This window comes from Meriones unguiculatus, chromosome 10, assembly GCF_030254825.1.
Source record: "Meriones unguiculatus strain TT.TT164.6M chromosome 10, Bangor_MerUng_6.1, whole genome shotgun sequence".
NCBI classification, from domain to species: domain Eukaryota; kingdom Metazoa; phylum Chordata; class Mammalia; order Rodentia; family Muridae; genus Meriones; species Meriones unguiculatus.
This window is the reverse complement of record NC_083358.1, coordinates 101,160,176-101,179,159: the sequence shown is the minus strand read 5'-3', so window position 1 is coordinate 101,179,159 and position 18,984 is coordinate 101,160,176. Positions and strand designations below refer to the sequence as shown.

General features: G+C 39.0%; 1 protein-coding gene across 2 annotated transcripts in view; it reads right to left on the bottom strand.

Moving 5' to 3' along the window:
* Magi3 (membrane associated guanylate kinase, WW and PDZ domain containing 3) overlaps nt 1–18,775 on the bottom strand; it is a 200,777-nt gene extending 182,002 nt beyond the window's left edge. The window contains exon 1 of one of the 2 annotated variants that reach the window (XM_060392945.1): nt 18,348–18,775. In XM_060392945.1, coding sequence (XP_060248928.1) covers nt 18,348–18,669 — 322 coding nt within the window. In that variant the 5' untranslated portion in view covers nt 18,670–18,775. The remainder of the gene's footprint in view (nt 1–18,347) is intronic. The other variant, XM_060392944.1, reaches the window with a different exon arrangement.
* Between the last annotated feature and the right edge of the window lie 209 nt (nt 18,776–18,984).

The following is an 18,984-nucleotide window of genomic DNA, read 5'->3' as shown; positions in this document are numbered from 1 at the left end:
AGACAGGGTTTTTCTACATAACCTTGGCTGTCCTAAAACTCTCTATGAACAGCAGGCTGGATGGTTAGAATCACAGAGATTTACATGCCTCAACTTCTAGAATGCTGGACTAAATCACCCAGCCACACTACTTTCAATTAAAGTGTATGGCCAAACATCTCGGCTTTAATACTGAACTACTGTCAGTCACGAAGGTATGTATTGGTGTTTTACATGATTAAGTCTGTGTTTTTAAATACTTTATTAATTTATTGGTGGCTTACTGAGGTTTGACAATGGATACTAGTTTTAATTTACTTGTTGACTCAAACTCAAGGCTGATTCAGCGTTTTTCAAATGGAAATGGTAATAGCTCTAGTTGTGTAGATAGAATTGTTTCTGCATTTACACCAGATTTACTTAGCTGTCACGAAGGCAGGCCAAAGCTAGGCGGAGAGGAGGTAAGCTGGAGATGCTTACACTCAGAATGAAAGGCCCCTATCCTAGGATGTTCACAGCACTCATCCATGCCCAGCTACTCTAGGGGTGAAGACAAAGCACAGCCAGTCTGCAACAGGCACTCACAACCTCACTGGGCTAACACCTGGAATATCATGATCACCAATCAGTATGACAATTTTTGTATAAAACCAAAGGTCAAAGTTTCCTTATAGTTAACAATTTAGCAAATAATCCAAAGTAACATGAATTTAAGAACCAAAAGAAGACAGTTACATATATTAAAGCAATGAAGGAGAACTGCTTAAAAATACATGATTATGAAAGATAGGGCTAGGAACCATAGACACTTTCCTCACACTTTCTAAAAACCCACTATATTAGGCAATGACATTTGAAATATTTTTTATTTTTCATTATATATATATAATATCAATATATATATATATATATATATTAGCGTTTCTCTGCGTTGCCCTGGACTTAATCTGTAAACCAGGCTGGCCTAGAACCTACCTCTGCCTCCTCAAGTGCTGGAATTCTAGGCGTGTGCCACCATGCCCAGCTGAGGTTAACAGGAAAATATCCACAAGTAGGTTTAGTAGTAGCAATTTCTCACATCAGTTTAATATAAACTGTGTTAATCAGATAATTTTACTAACATGTACCTATTACATGATGGCAAATTCCTATTGTTAACAACTGCCTATCAAAGACAGGGAGACTAGACATTCTGGAGCCAGTGCATAGAGAATAATAATAACAAGAAAAATTATGAGATAAAAGGGAAAGATTGAGAGGTACTAAATGTTAATTAAACTTCACACTCATACTAGGTCTACCCTAAGACTCAGTTAGCTCTCCTCGGTGCAAATGATGGCACCATTTAAGTTGTCTCTGACAATGTACTTGTTTCTGACCACAATGCATCTAATTCAACCAAACTACATACCCCAGGAGTTAACCACAAAGCCTTAAAGAGTATTTCATATGGAAGAATCAGGATGTCAAAAAAATCACATATGCTAATTTTATACTTTATACAACACCACACATACTCAGTTTATGGGCAGCTTCATATATACATCTCATCTTAATCCTCATGGGACTTTGTTTTCAAATACAAGTACTATGCTTTAATTAACCTTAAGTCATTTGTTTTATATTTATATTCAAGTTATATATATATATATATTTTTTTTTTTTTTTAAGATTTTTAAACATCAGTTCTTACGGCTGGGGGAAGACTCGGTCTGCAAAGTGCGTGCCTTATTTAAAGAAAAAAAGAGAAAAGAAAAAAGAAAAAAAAAACCCACCAAAGGTCTGAGTTTAAGGTAGCATTTTTAATCCTAGTGTTAGGGAGGCAGAAACACGAAGATCCCTAGGGCTTAGCAACTAGCCAACCTAACCTAATTAAAGCTACAGGCCATTGAGAGACCCTGCCTCAAAGAAGGTAGAGAATGATACCTAAGGTTGTCTTACACACACATACACAAACACACACGATAGAAATGTAGCTCAATTGGTAGAGTAAATGTATAGCTTTGATGAGACCCTGGATTCAAGCCCTACTAGCATCATGTAAACAGAGCATGCTGGTACATACCTGTAATCCAAACACTCAAGACATGGGAGTAGGAAGATCAGATATATGTGGCTATATACTGTATAGGGATGTATAGTCCAAGTCCAAGGACAGGAGAAGCAAGTCAGCTCCCAGTTCAAACATATCTCAAATGAACTCATGAACATCCATTGTAATTCTCTCCTCTTACTTTTCTAATTCACAAGGAAATAAAATCTAATCGTTTTCTCATAAAATCTGCAAGAGTGACCTGAAGGAAATAAGACAAAGCAAACAAACAAAATCACAGATCCCTTTTTTATCCATCTATATTCTCTAATCTTTCCCTGATGTGCAAAAGTATAGAACTGCCTTTTAATTTAACTTAATTATAGTTACTGATTAAGATAGATTTGAGTTTTATTCAACATTGGTAACAGACCAGCTCTACCACTGAAATCTACTGGGCGGAGTCTAAACTGATTGGCTATATACAGTTAATCAGAATTAATAACGCAGTACAGTAGTGTTTGCACATTCTGAGATTAAAAAGTAGAGAAATGAAAACTTTAATAGGTTAATCTTGGAATAATCTCCAAAGGAATTATATTTGGACTGGATTTTGAAGCAGCCTAACAAAGCAGTCGTATCAGGTACTAATGAGAAAGGGCATTTGAGAAGATAAGAGTTGAAAGAGTTGTCAAAAGGATATTAAATGTTAGAACACCCCAAAGGAAAAACACAATGTTCTATTAGATTAATTTCCTTAAAATTAAAATTCTTATAAACTAATATTAAGTGTATATTTTATAAGAAAGCATAAGATATCAACAGAAGGAAATTAGTTTGGTTTTGAACAACAAACAGGCTTCATTATTTTTGTGCCAACTTCAAAAAGCATTTATTTCCAGGCTTAATAACCTATAACCTAGTTAGTATAAATCCATCAGACAAAAGTTAAAATGGTGTATTTCCACACCTTCAAAAGGAAGATGTTCATGCAAAGCAAAGGCAAAATCTGTTTGCCCTTTGCACTCCTGGAGATGGATCAAGTCAGCAATCTGTGCTATATGCAACACATTAATTTTTTTAACACCATAGGTAAAGTTTTCCCACTATTAAATAAGTTTTGGACTGGGGACTTACCATTTTGATATTTAACATTTGTTATGTTTTTAAACAAACCTACAGCAGAGCTAAAAAGTTTTGAAATCTGAAAGCGCTGTCGGGCTGAGCTCCCTACAGAACTGAATCTAACTGTCCCCCTTCTATCTCTGGCCTGGTGCGGGCTTCAGACACTACAGGCCCACAAAGAACATCGGCCTATGCAAAGGCCTTACAACGCAAGTTCATGCTCAGAAGAGCCCCAAACCACTTTCCTGAACCAAACAACCACGAATACTCTAAATTTTGTATTAATAAAGTGCTTTCCCACTAGTCCGAAGTACCAGGCTAACTTTGTAATCCAACCAACTACAACCGAAGTTAGTACAACTTTTGTGTTTTTGTCTATGAAATTTGAACCCACGAGATTTTAACCATAACACAGTTGGTAATAAAATGTGTTGTGTTTTTAAAATTCACTTTTATTCTTTGCTATTGGTGTTATATTTTGGTTGAAGACACTTCACTCAACTCCCTATATAGCCAAGGCTAGTTTTGAACTAGCCTTGCCTCTACCTCTAAGCCTCAGGCCTCTACCTCCCAAGTATGGGAATTATAGGCATACTGCCACAACACTCAACTTTCAATTTTATTCTTAATTTTTAAATGTAATCAAATTAGAGTTCTAGACTAATGATAACCTACATGCTTGTCCTAGATCTATGAAAAACTACTAGCTATAAGAGCTTGAGCACATTATCTTCCAAACCTTATATTTGCATCTGCAAATGGGATGAGGGTGGTAGAGAGGGGAAAACTGACAAGCTTTCCTCAGAAAAAGCACTGATGATGGCAATTTACCTTGAAATGCATAAAACAATAAAATATACTAATGGATAAATAATATAATACAGTTTAAAAAGTGAATCTCTCTCATACACACACACACACAGACTTACTTTGCGCACCCTTCCCAGTCTTTCCTATCCCTTGAGATGGTAACACCACTCACTTAGTTGCTCAGAGCTGAATCCTAACATCATCTGAACGTAAAAGTTCTCCTCTCCTTACCTGCAGTCATGGAATCCTGTCATTTCCTCTTTCAAAGCATATTTCAAATCTATTCACCACTTCATTTCACTGCCACTACTCTTAATAAAAATCCAGTCCATCATTAATTTTCTTCTGCCGAAAGGTCTCCTTTCTTATGAAATCTCAGTGGCTTTTTGAAATGTGTTCTAACACTCATTCTCCAACTCTGTATCTGCAGTACTTTGAAAATAAACAGAATCCAGTCTGGAGCTTTGGTTCTACGCTAGGGTAGAGCATTATACTCACCCAGCACTAAAGACAGATAGAAAGATGGGGAAGGGGAAGACAGGAGGAACATGAGAGAGAAAGAATATGAGAAAGAAGAAAGGAAAGGAAAAAGAAATAGGAAGGGGGAAAGAAAGCTCTAAATCCCTTCCTGTGGTTTGCAGACCTCCACAGACACCTGTCTAATTCTTCAATCTCCTCCAAGCTTTCACCTCATTTCCTAGATGCCTGCCACACTAGTCTTTCTGTTGCTTTAATATATGACTGAATACCTCTTAAGGGTTTATGTTTATAATTCCCTCTGCCTAGAAACGCTCACACGGCAGACTCCAGCTCATGGTCCAGCTCATGCACCCTTCTCAGGAAAGCCCTCCCTGACCACCTAATAGAATGCCATATGAACAGTACTAATAAAATTTTTATACACGCTGTAACACTTTAATACCGGATTAATAAGCAGATTTGGCAATTTTCACTCAGTAAGAAATCATCCTTAGAGATTCATTTCTAAGACTCATTTCCAGTCACTTCTCTTTTTAAAGGTGACTTTTTAATATGAAATGGTCTAATCTGAGCCACTAAAACAAGGGTACCAAATAAAAGTAAAATACTGCCTAGAAACTCAACTTCTAGAATATTTTCAAATTCAAAAATAAAATATAAATGTGTGTGTGTGTGTTTATGTATGCATGCCTAAGCCAGGCCAACATAACAAAAAAAGACAATACCACCTGAGGTTCCCAGCTGACCCCAGAGACTGACAAGTCACAATGTTAAGGAACACTTCAATAGACTGGTGAGATCTATACAAAGTCAGTTATCTCTCTGGAAAGCAGAGAAGCGTGGGAGAAACAAGTTGAGTAAAGAGAAAACAAAGCTGGAGAGATGAGCAGAGAGAACAGGCAGCTGATCAAAGACAGCAGGGGGGTTCAGGCTGCAAGCTGCACTCTGATCTACCGTCGGTACTGTAAGAGTTCCTAAAGGCCTAGGCTGGGATACAACAGTGTTCTGTAACACCCAGCACTCTCCAGCTCACCAGGCTGTGAAGCTTAGGGCATGTGAACAGAAAAGGGGGAAATAACATGTACTATCACTTCATAATGCTTATGATCGAAAATAAAATCACAAAACCTAAAAAGTGTAAGCAGCATCTCTTAAGAATTTGATATCATTCTAGTTTAAAATACATGATGTCTTATCACCACACTACCCTAAAAGGCACCTGATCTGATATGATCTCCAAAACTACAGTGTACTAGGATTAGAGTTATAGGACACACATTAATACTTAAAAGCCACAAATGCCTCTCTCAGGAAATTATTTACAGGGACTTCTCCCTTACTTTTTCAGCATTTTTACCTTTATCCTTATCCCAGAAAATCAGAATCCAAGTTTATGCTGCCTCTTCATAAGAAAGCACATAAGCATAAATATAAAAATCCTAAACAGTTTCATAAAAGTTGGTAGCACAGAAATTCAACATTCCATATAATCCCAAAAACAGAAAGCCATATACAGCTGAATCTTCAGGCGAAGTCTAGAATGACTGTAGAATCATTCTGACCCTGAGAAAGAGTATGTGGCAGGTCCTTCTCCTCAGCGTTCTGCCATTAACAACAATCAGCTCTACACACAAACATCCAAATCACAGGCATCAAGAAGTCACAGCAATGACTAGATGTTACACTCCACTTCAAGTAGTGAAGATGGCAACGGAACTGGCTATGCAGTCTCCTTGATCATAGTTACAGCGGTATTTTCTTGCCAGTTTTCACATGCAACCTCCCATTTACCTGACTGCAGCAGAGATGGCAGCTCTCACAGTGGGTTGCAAGGTGTCTTGGAAGTCATTCTCAGAGGCCCAGCTTAAAGTTCAGCACTCTATTCTTTCAAAGATTCTCTACATGACCAACTCCCTATATTGTATTTTTCTGTCCCCTGCACTGGTCCGTGGCAGGCACTACAAGGAATGTCTGACATGACAGCGACAGGAAGATTTCCTTTCAATACAACCAGCCAACCAGGCTCCCATCATTCCCATTGAGCATACCTGATCAACAGTCTTCCCAGAACTGCCCCCTCCCTAGTTTCAGGTGTGCCCCACACAGGTAAATTCTCTCTCAGAAACAGCCAGCTCTCCATGGTCTGACCTATGCTGAGCTACACTCAACAGGAGTGCAATCTTTCCTTTAACTTATATCAACATCCATTATCGAAAAGCATGCTTAAGCCTAAAGTGCCCCTGATGGTTCACCTCCGACACTCCCTAAAAATTCCCTGCCAGAAAACTTACTTTCCTTTACTGTATGCCCTGTTTACTCAAAAGCAAAAAGTGTGAATGTGACCAAACAGGCAAGAATTAACATTAGGAGTCTACCTAACAGACAGCAGCAACTGGAAAGAATTTGACTAAAAGCATTGTAAACAATCTCTTTCATAAGAGAAATATTTTCCCAATACTGAAACAACTTTTAAAAAAATTACTTGGACACTCAACTATTAATTACATTAGCTATAATTTTATAATTGTTTAAATCTTAACCATAAACTACAGCAGTACGATAAGCCAAAAGTGTCCTAAAAACTTAAGGTATATAATAATTTAAATTATTTCATGTGCTCCAACTTCTGGGTTACCACTGCATCTAACCACACTCATGAATGCAAACAGTCTCAAAAAACCAGTCTAGTATATATACTTAATTCTAAAAGAATACAAAGTCCTTGAGGAATCTCAAGTTTTCATCAAATTTCTATGTGAAATCTTATACTAGAGAACAAAACAGCAAAAGAAATGTGATGATCTGGGTTCTAGTTCACACTCTGTCACTGCTAAGATTCACCTTCTTTATTTTTAGAGGAAGGGTACTGACTAGACTAATGTAGTTCTTTACAGTTGACAGTGACCTTTAAGCCCGAACAGGAAGCCTAGCAGCACAAAGAACAAGAGGCAGCAACACCACAGGCTGCTTTGAACTGCCTCTTCAAAGATCCATCTTCGTGTACAATACTTGAAGCCTCCAGAAGAGAGCTCAGCTTGAACGCAATGATACATTTTATGGATAAATTTTATTAAGCAAAATATGCTTTGAAAAGAGTCTGCATACTTAAAAAAGAAACTAATTTCAAAACATATTCAGCCCTACATTCATTGTAACGTTTCCTAGGCTATCAGTCTCAGGGTAAGTGTGCTAACACCTACCTAGTTAGTAAATTTTATGGCAAGAGGACAGGAAATATGGGAAGGTACTAATTCCAGTATCAAGTATACAGTCATCCCAAGTAAGCTCATTCTAAGAAGTATCCAGGTTTTCAATATAATGGCTTAAACCACTCACTCATAGATGTAGCAATAATTTAGTCTAATTTCTATGCGATTAACAATCTCCAGTTAACTGTACTACTACAAACTTTTTTGTAAACAACCAAACAACGAACCTTTTATTTTAGTATTTGCCCAACGTTTTGCTATATTTAACACCCACTCAATTCAAAACTGTAGGGGAAGGTAGCTTTTTTCAGACATAATGAACTAATAATATTCTAGCCAATAAATGAAAAATGAAAGCCTACGATGCTCCTGTTCATATTGTTTCTGTTCATAAAGTTCTCACAGTGAGAACTTTAATGTGTTAATCTCTCTAAACCTCAGTTTCCTTGTGTATAAAGTGAGATGTGATTCCTAATTTCTATACAAGATGTGAATGCTAGCATTTATGTCCTTATAACCCGTATCGGATAGGACAGCTAGTATCCCATGATAAGTTCTCAAGACAGAAGAGTCACATTAGATTTGTACCACAATGGCTGAACATGGGATTGCCCACTAAAGGAAGTTGAGTGTCATTTTTATATCCCAATTCTACGTCATAAGACAGCTCTGCTTAGCTCTACCTCTACCCAAAAGAAATCCAATTTTTATTAAGATGCATTCCATCCTAAGTCAAATATTCAAATTGGTAAACAGAACCACTAACCAAAATAATAAAATTATGACAAAATATCCTGACCAAAATTACTGAAATGAGATAAGACACAATTCTGTGAACAGAGCTAAGAATGAATGAATTAAAACAAATTCTATAGCTCAATTAGTCAATACATGGAATTAACATTGGAGAGCTCTAGTCATTCCAGGCTTATGAATTAGAAGCAGTAATCTTCTAAATATAGCCAAAAGATATCCCTAGAAGGTATAAATTAATGTAAAAAATAAGTCTCTGTTTTGATTCTTATCAGCAAATCATACCCAATCCAAAAATATTTCATGTTTGGGTTGGGATTTTTTGTAGGGGGAGGGGTGAGAGGAGGTGTTTGGGAAATTTTCTTTCTAAAACAAGGTCTTTCAAATCCCAGGTTGGCCTGGAATTTGCTACATAGCCAACACTGAAATTAAACTCCTGATCCTCCTGTCTACATCTCAGCCAAGTAGTAAGATTGCAAATATGTGCCACTACACCCAGCTGAAGATGTCATTTGTACATATAATCACTGATACGTGCATTCACCAATAATCTATGGACATTTCATATCTACTAAAGATCCAACTATTGGCTGACACTGGCCAAAACCTCTCTGTGAATAAAGATTAATATTTAAATTATTTTTAACCAGAGATGCTGGCTAAATTTTATCATTCATGAGACAGAACTATATGCAAAAAGATCATGAGTTTAAGGCTGTCTTGGCTACACAGTGATACCTGTCTCAAAAATAAAATCAAGTTATATTATAAAAGCTGAAAACATTAATACTGTAATTATAATGTGAAAACAGCATAAGATTAAAAATAAATTTTAAAAACAGAGTATAATGAGCACCTATCCCACTCTTGGGTTCTCCACTTTTTCTTGAATTATCTCCATTGCCAGCAGAGACAGAGGAAAAAATAAATTTAACAAAGGAAATCAGATTTTATTCTGTAAAGTATACCAAACTGCTTTTTGGTCAGTAAACAGGTACCACATTATAGACTACTTGAAGTAGTATTGCTAAGGGTCAGAAGATTCACCTATCTATAGCTTCTATGAGATCATAGTTAAAAGGTACAATTAGGGAACTGTCTTAGTTAGGATAGCTATTACTGCGACAAAACACCAAAGCAACTTGGGAAGGAGAGGGTTTATTTTGCTTACACTTGCCCATCACCATCATCACCTAAGGAAGTCAGGACAGGAACTCAAACGAACAGGAACCTGGAGGCAGGAGCTGATGCAGAGGCCATGGAGGGTGCTGCTTACTGGCTTGCTCTCCATGGCTTGCTCAGCCTGCTTTCTCACTAGCCCAGGAATGACACCATCCACAATGGCTTAGTTAAGAAAATGCCCTACAGCCAGATCTTAGGAAGGTGTTTTCTCAATTGAAGTACCTTCCTATCAGATAACTAGTTTGTGACAAGTTGACATAAAGTTACAGCACAGGAATCTTTAGAAATAATACAATAATGATACTGTCTCAATTTGTGTCTAAAAAGACTACTTGCTTTAAAAGCAAAACACTGAAAAGCAAGTTTAGAATTTAATTTTCAAAATGGATAAAAATATTGTTTTAAAACTTTATTACTGAACTAGACTAACAATGATTTTCTCACTACCAAAGTTACTAAATGATCCTCTAAAATAGTCTACCTACTTTAGAACAAGAAGCACTGATTTGGAGAGTCTCGTTTTATATTGTGTGGCTTTGCTTTTATTTTTGTTTTTGAGTGAGAATGGAACACTTGTAAGTAAGATGTCTCAATTGAACATATCCAAACATCAGCACCTCAATTTTCTAAATACCTAAACTTTTAAAAATTGTTTTATTGCAGAAAGCTGGGGATAATTAGAGGCTAACCTAGTCCACATATTGAGATCCAGGTCAGCAAGGGCTAAATGATGAGATCCTCAAAGTGAGGCTGGGGAACTGAAGGGACTGCTAAGTGGTTTAGAACACTGGCTACAATCCCAGAGGACCCAAATTCAATTTCCAGCACCCACATAGTAGCTTACAACTTCCTATAATTTCAGTCCAAGGGGATTTGACACTCTCTTCTGGCCTCTTTGACACCAGGCACACAGTATGGCACACAAAAAAACACACAGGCAAAACACTCGACATATAAAAATATTTTTTAATTATTGCATTCATTTGTTCCTGCTTGCCTGCATGCGGGGGGAGGGGAGGAGATGTACATGCAGCTACATGCCACGACATGTGAGTAGCTATCAGAAGACAATTTAAGGGCGAGCTGGTTCTTTTTATCATTTGGGTCCCAGGGATCATACTTGTAGGAAGAAGCACTGTCACCTGCTGAGCCATCTCGCCAGTCAAACGTTTACATTTTCATATAAAAGCAGTTTTCAGATTTAAAAGCATCAAATGCAGTAACATTTGAGCAAAATATTTGATAAAATCAGTCTCAGCTTTCTTCTACAGCCTGTATCTGTTTTTTTGTTGTCGTCTGAATTAGTTTACTATCACTACATCCAGCTGTTGGCTTCAAAGTAGGAGTGTTTTAAAAGAGGCCATGTTCCATGTCCCCTGCTTAGCATCCCATCCTTTGAGGAACTCCCTCTTCTCCTTGCTTCCCATTCTTGGAGTTCTGCTATCTATAGTTATTCTATCTACACCTAGCTGCAAACACAGATACGTTATCCCAGCTAGCCCAATCACTGTACGCCACTGCCCTCTCTTTAGAGCAAAGGGTCAAAAAGATGAGCACGGAGCACATCAAGGTCCCTGCATGGTTCATTATTGGACACCATACGATGAGATGCTTTAGCGACCCCTATTTCTAGAGGGTTCAGAGCTACCTTTCCTGTATGTCTTGCTACAGAATTCTTAAAATTGACATGTGAATTAGGTTTTGGTTGTCATTGCTGTTACGTTTCCTGATGAGATCTAAGCTATTTCTCACAAGTTTCTTGTGCATAATTAGTTTGGATACTTAGATCCAAAGAGCAATATTCTCTAGGACTACTCAAGCCAAGCAGTTTTAAAAGTTATTTTATCAAAAGAGAAAACAAAGCTATTCTATTTAAGTTCAGAAAATAAGGTAATTACTAATAAAAAACTTCTATTTTTCTCCCTTCTACTATATTTTCAATTCATAAAACTACTTTATTAAATATCATCATGTACAGTAAAAATCCAATTTTGTATAGTTATATGTATAGTCCCTCATAAACTTTCTGGAAGGAAAATAATTAAGTGTTTAAAACTCACTGCAAAAAAAAAAAAACACAGCAATAACAAAGAGTTAGGTAAGATACCAGAATTTTTAAGTAGATCAGTTACTATTCATATTACAAATCCAAGACAGTGAAGAAGGTATTTTAGGATTTCTACTGCTGTGATAAAACCCCAACCAACTTGGGGAGGGAAGGGTTTGTTTCAGCTTACAGTTCCACAGCATGGCTCATCATGAGGGAAGTCAGGGCAGGAACTCACATAGGTCAAGACCTGGGAACAGGAACGGAGCAGAAGATGACGGCGGAGTGCTGTGTACTGGCCTGCTCTCCTGCTCACTTAGCAGCAGCACTAACTCACTCAGTACCAGCAGTACTAACAGTGGCATTTCAAGTACATTATGGGAAAAGTAGAATACTCACTGTACTATGATGAGTTGAAAGAGACTAAGCTAAAGACAGAAAAAAGATTAAAGACCTCAACAGCATTATTACTAGAAGGAAGCACTTTTTTTTTTTTTTTAAAGAAAACACATTTTAAGTTAGAATTTAGAGAACATTATCAGGAATAATTCAGAACAGAACTACCTCTATATTTAAATAATTAATAGAAATTTTCCTCTATATTTCAATTTTATACATTATATAACTTTGTGCATTTGTACTAAGCAAAGTGTTTTTAATATATACACATATAAAAACCAATGCAATGGAACATCCTATTGAGTGCACATTCTTGCTCTATGCTTTTCTCATCTTATCCACTACTAAAAATATTACTTTTCAACTAAACCAAAACCTATCTATCTTTAAAAACCAAGATAAATAAATGCAACTTTTTTCATAATTTCTTCCCCAAACAGACAAGTCACAAAATAAGGACAAGTGACCAGAACTCTACAAAGACAAAAACAAATGAAACCTTTCTCTTACTTCATATAAAGCTTCACCATTGACACCACATGACAGAGATTTCTTAGAATTTTATTTTGCAAGCAAATCACTTAAAGTGGTGTTCAACACAGGTGGCTCAGCAGATTCACTCCAAAAGTGGTACAAAGCAGCACTTGATGAGCAACATAAGGACTTTAAAAAAGATATTTCTATTTGTTTGACCCCCCTCCCTTTGTTAATTACTTGGGCACCAAAAATCCTCGCTAAGATATTCTGATATTCTTTCCCTCCTTCCTTCCCTCTCCCTGCTCACTGAAATAGGGCCTTACCATGTTAACCAGGCTGGCTTTGAATTCTCAATCTTCCCACCTCAGAGTACCAAAGACTAGACTCAAGGGTGCTCAAAGTAACTTTTTAGAACAGCACACTATAGAGACAATTACTAAGTTTATTTTCACACACACACACACACACACACACACACACACACACACACACACACACAACATATTAAATCTTACCTGAAGAGTTTTAAATAATTAAGGGAAAAGATGATATGAGTAAAAGCCTTTCCCACAAGAATTCTTTACCAGTCAGTCACTCTGTTCTCATGACTTTGGTGCTTCTTAAAGACAGCATTTCTGACCCCTTTGGCCAATGCTAGCTACTAAGGGGACACCACTAGGTGTCTGAGGATGGAGCATGCCAGCAAGGTGATTTTTCACTTTCTCTTTACACAGTAAAAGCAGCAGCTTTACATGGAAACTTTTCAGAATAACAGTGGTTCTTTCAGGACAGCAGAGAGTGAGTGGGTTTGCCTTTCTTCCACCAAAAGCAGGTCTCCAAAGCACCATCCTCCACAATGCACAGCAGCTCCTCACCCTCAGCGAGCTACGTTCAGAGTATCCACTCTTCCCTTCCAAAATGCAGTATCTGAAGAACTATTTCTCAACATTTCAAAATACATATTTTAAAAGTCAATTCAAGGCAACATAGTTGTAGTTTTTAATACCAAACTTCCTAACTATTGTTAAAACACAAAGGACCAAAACTTTACTTTAAAATCGGTAGAGTTTGCTAGAGAAAATGAATGGTTCAAAAATAAAATTACTGGGGGTGATGGCACACAACTTTTCCCAGCACTTGGGAGTCAGGGCAGGAGCACTGCACACAAGATCAAGGCCAGCTAAGGATACATTGAAAGAAAAAACGCTGTCAAGGGAAGGAAGAAGGAAAAGAGAAGGATGCGGAAGGAAAGAGACTATTTTCCTATAACACAGTCCCAAAACACTAAGTACCCACAACATTTTAAAAAGGACTTGGGGGATTATACATGAAAGACACTATCTGACAACAAGCAGCACCCCTGCAGGACCTTTGCATCAGCTCCTGCCTCCAGGTTCCTGTCCGTTTGAGTTCCTGTCCTGACTTCCTTCAGTGATGAATGGTGATGAATGGAAATGTAACCCTATCCTTCCCAAGCTGCTCTGGACATCGTATTTCAGCAATGATAATCATAAATAAGATTGGGAACATCAATCGATAAGGCAACCAGAATGATACACTAGAACAGTAACCAATAGATATTTAGATACATGAGAGATGCTTGGATATAGTACTCCCAGAAAATGATACGGAAAAAGAAAGACAGTTTTTAGGTATAAAGATTTCAACAATGTAGTAAGAATCAGCACACCAGTTCTGTTGCTGTGGCATACGTTCCCTAGTTAATAAGAGGAACCCTGAACCTAAACCACTAAATTAAGACCTTTAGAGGGAAGGAAAAGAAAAAGGAAAAAAAAAAAGAAAGAAAGCAAGAATGTTTCAAATGAAGGTTTATCAAAAATGTGATACAACTGTCTCCAACAAAAGGGCTGCCTCATCTAATCTCTAGTTTTTGTTGTCTAAAAAAGATATTGAACACTTGGCAGTATTAATAGCCTAAGAGGCTAAGAGTTGAGTCTCATTTCTTTTGTTCTTCTCTTCTTTGGATACTAAACCACCTAAGCAAAATTCAATGATGTTCTAACCTACCCACTACACTAAAAACTAACAAAAAGATTCAGGAGTTAAGAAGTAAAGCAGAGTTCTCATTAGCTGCATTATCATACACATTCCTTATTGTAAAGCTTCCAGTGAAGCTTCTTCACTAGATGGGAATGTATTTCTAGGGGTGAGTTCATTTTAACAAAATTCCTTTAGACACTATAATCCCTGAGTCAGTGATGAGCATTTCTACCTACATTTAATTAACACGCTATAAACTCTGTCTCAAATTACTCATTAAACACACGGCTAACTGCATTAAACACAATGTTCCCTGTGATTTTCATCCCTAGGTACAGTAGTAGAATTAAGGAAGTCCAATGCATTGTGTGCAAAATAAATTAGAACACAATGATTTCACGTGCTTGGATATAATGCAATATTTAATCTTTAACTTGAGTAAAATCTATGTAATTTGCAACCAATGAAATACTTAAAGGTGTACTAAGAAGCAAATATTTATGTATTCTAACATTCTACATATTCACAAGTTGAGAGAATTTTAGAACAAAATTAACTAATTGTCATATTAATCCAAATGAAACTTGTTTAAGAATATATTCTGATGTAAATCACAGGCACTTATGCTAGAGACAGGACTATATCATAAAAGTTTCACCAATAGCTCAAAGTTCAGAAGTTCAAATTTAAACAACTTTTCTCTTTTAAATAATAGTAACAAAACAAAAACAAAAGCTACAAATCACAATTAAGAAACTGGTAGCCAACTAGACCAAGCAACAAATGGGACTAAAGATTCACCTGTAAGTGTTAAAGTATTGATTGCTAAGTACTGTGTCAACACTAAACCAATAAGAATCTCCCTATCTCAGAGAAGGGTCCAAATTTTAAAGAACTATTTTCAATTACCCATTAAAGAGTATAACAAAGGAAAATCAATACAACTCTAAAGCAAAAGTTAAGAAACTCAGAAAGAAGGCATACTTTAGGTCCCCACATTAACAGCACTGACAGAACTTCCCTGGGGATGAAACAAGGTTACAGTGAGGAAGTAGTCTCAGTGTCTACACTCAGCTCATCCTCTGCCACAAACTGTCAGGAGACAGTACGAGATCATTCCTCCTTAATGAGATCATTCCTCCTTAACGTGACAGCTTACAGAAATGGCTACATTTCACTCTTTCACTGTGTTAGCTTCTAAATGACTGTCAAGAATATACAGTTTAAAAGGGTTACCAGTCAAGAGTGCTAAATCTACTATATAAAGCTTTACATTAAAACTTCACCTCTTTCACGGAGTTAAGAGAAAATGGGAGTAGGGATAGGGCAAGTTTCTTTTTAGAAAACCTTACACTTTATTTTCGTGTTTTTCTAAATGAATCACAACCATATAATACAGAATCCTCCAGAGATATACTTGTGCTGTTTTTAACTAAATCAAAAGTTCCACAAATAACCTCTTCAAGTTCTTAATTTCTAGTACTTAAAGCTTGGGTTTAACCTACAAAGTCCTTGGTATTTTATTATAAATGCTACTTTTAAGGAAAGCCATTTAAGAAGATCATTTAATATGCCACCTAACAAATATCTGTAAGTTTGCTTAGATGATGCAGAAATAGTGGTATCCGCTACAAATTATCAATGTTGAGCATATTTTAAAAAGCAAGCACAACGTTAAGACTTGTTATTAATAAGTTATAGTGTGGCCACTGACACCAGTTGTTCCCTTTATATCAGCTAAATATTTACAGTAGAAGGGAGTCTCTGGTTGCCAAGAAGGCAAATTTTTATTAATGCAAAAACACTGGCCACATTCTGGGACACAGAAGGTTTGATCGATACACTTACCTAATACTACTGCATAACTCTCTTAACCCTGAAGTATTTCTACAATTTTATGTTAAAGTTGGAAGTTATATAACATGTAAAGCAGGTAGGTAGTCATAAAGGGGCCATCTCTCTAGTCTTTTAAAAGAATCACAGTGACTTGAAATACGATCTTCCTCAACAATCTATCAACTTTGTAACTGGTTTTTAAATAGTTATTATCTCAGTAATGCCCCAACTGATCAAAACAAAACAGAACAGTGATGCACAGGTTCTCATCATTCCCTAGCTCAGGGTATTTTATCTAAGTTAGTGGTTCCCAAACTTCCCAGTGCTGTGGCCCTTTGGTTCATACAGTTCCTCTGTTGTGGTGAGCCCAACTATAAAGTTATTTGTGTGGCTACTTCCTAACTGCAACGTTGCTACTATTATGAATTGTAATGTGGATATCTGATGAGTAGGGTATGTGTGCAATATTCAACCCCCCAAAGTTGCATGTGCAAACCCTCAACCTGTGGGTTGCAGGCTGAGAACCACTGATGGAAGTGGCACCTGTGCTGGTAAATGTTCTCTGTAGAGTATTTTGAATATTACAAACAGTAACCAATAGGCCACATTACAGCCCAGAAAACCTTGTGTCCAACCTCCACATATGGTTCTCGAAGTTAAGAGTAAAGAATCTTACAACCCTCAAAAACAGAGAAAAGGCTGTTTACAGTCTGATAAAGTTCTAACGATTAACAATAAGAAAAACTCACAAAAACACAAATCATAACAGTATGCTAGAGTAGGTTATATGAAAAAAAAAAAGCTTCATTTAAAATAAGAATGTGTTACATACCCGCAGCACATCAAACCATCAGCTGCAATTAGCTGAAGGACTACTAAAGAGATATTCCTAAAGTAAGCTGAAGAAGAGGAAGGGGGAGAGGGAGCGCATACTACATTTTCTCTAGAATTTTCTAGCATTTTGTGGTGAAAGGGAAAACCAAAATCTAGCCCCGGTCACGGTTTGACAGCCCCATGTGTTCAGATGCACCCCATCTATGTTCAGTAGGGAAAAAAAATCTTTTTTTTTATTTCTAGCAACAATGATTAATCACGATGTGTTTTTTTTTCCTACAAACCATCTCAGAAGCCAGAACCACGCTCTACTAATACCGAAAGGACCAACAATGTTCTCACTTACAAAATCGTAAGAAAACTTACTACATACTACCAGACCAGACTGTACGCAGTCTGATCAATGCTTTCCAACCAGCGAGTATGCCATAGCGTAACGTGCTTTGCAGCACATTTTACGAGCATCGAAGACACCAGGGCAACGAGGGTCCTTTTTTTTTTTTTTTTTTTTTTTTTTTTTTTCACCCAGCACTTCAACAAATTCTGTAGATTCGAAAGCTTTCCAAAAGCATCTGCTCGGCTGGGCATCTGGGTCTTTCTTCCAAACCCAGACTACACACACTCACCACACATTATACCTCATCAGTACCCAGACACCTGAGCCACCTAGACCCACAGAGTTGGACTGTCATCTCCCAGACGTCTGCGGCTGTGCACGACGCACCGGGCCAGCTGAGCCCTCCCGGGAGCGTTCGGTGGTAACCTGGGCACTCGATCTAGCGCCGGGTCTCCATCGTAAAGCCCCTTCTCCCCCGTTAGAAGCTGCAGATCCGCTCCACGGAAGAGACTATCATCCTAGAACCTTTTCCACGAAGGAGAATAGGAAAGGGATGGGCTCCTCTAGGCAAAATTTAAATTAAAATATATATATGTATATATATATACATATATATATATATATATATATATATATATATATATATATATATAAACTCTCGTCTGCGGCGGGAGACCGGCTGCGGTGGAACAGCCGTCTCCTGGAGGCAGTTCCCCGGCAGCCTACCCGGCGCTCGGTTCCCCCGGAGCTCAGTCTGGCCACCCACAGAACGGGGAACCCCGGCGCCGCCCCCTCCCCGGGGAGCCGGGACCCGGAGGCCCCCGGTCCCCGAAGCCGACCGCGCACCTGGCTTCACGGTCTTCAGACGGATGGGCTCGCGGAAGTGGCGGATGACAGCCAGCGTGTCCCGGTGGGTGAGCCCGCTGACCGGAGTCCCGTTCACCTCCAGCAGCACGTCGCCGGGCGCGGGCGCCTTGCCCGAGACCACGCAGCAGGTGCCGCCGCCGCCGCCGGGCTCGTCGCGGAGCCGCCCCAGGTAGGGGAACTCGCCGCGCTCGGCGCCGCCGCGGATCTCGGCGCCCAGGTCGCCCGGGGGCCCGGCCCAGGACACGGCGCACTCCTGCACCTTGCTGAGCCAGTGCTTCTTCTTCTTCAGCGTCTTCGACATCCCGACCTCCGCTGCACCATGGGGAGCCCCCGCGCGGGCGGCCGCGGCGCCGCTCCGGGCCCCGCGCACAGCCCGGCCGGAGGGGGCCCCCGCCGCAGACCCCCTTCGCCTCGGCCCGCCGGGCCGCGCGCCGCCGCGGGCCGCCCCTCGCGCGGGCCGCCGGGGAGAGCCGGAGGGAGCGCGCGCCCCTGCGGGCGGCGCCGGCCGGGGCTCCGGGCGGGGTCGGCGCCCGACGGCCGGGGGGGACTCGGCGCCCGCGCCGGCGGGAAAGGCTGAGGCGGAGGGGCGGGAGCCGGGGGAGCGGCCGGAACGCGG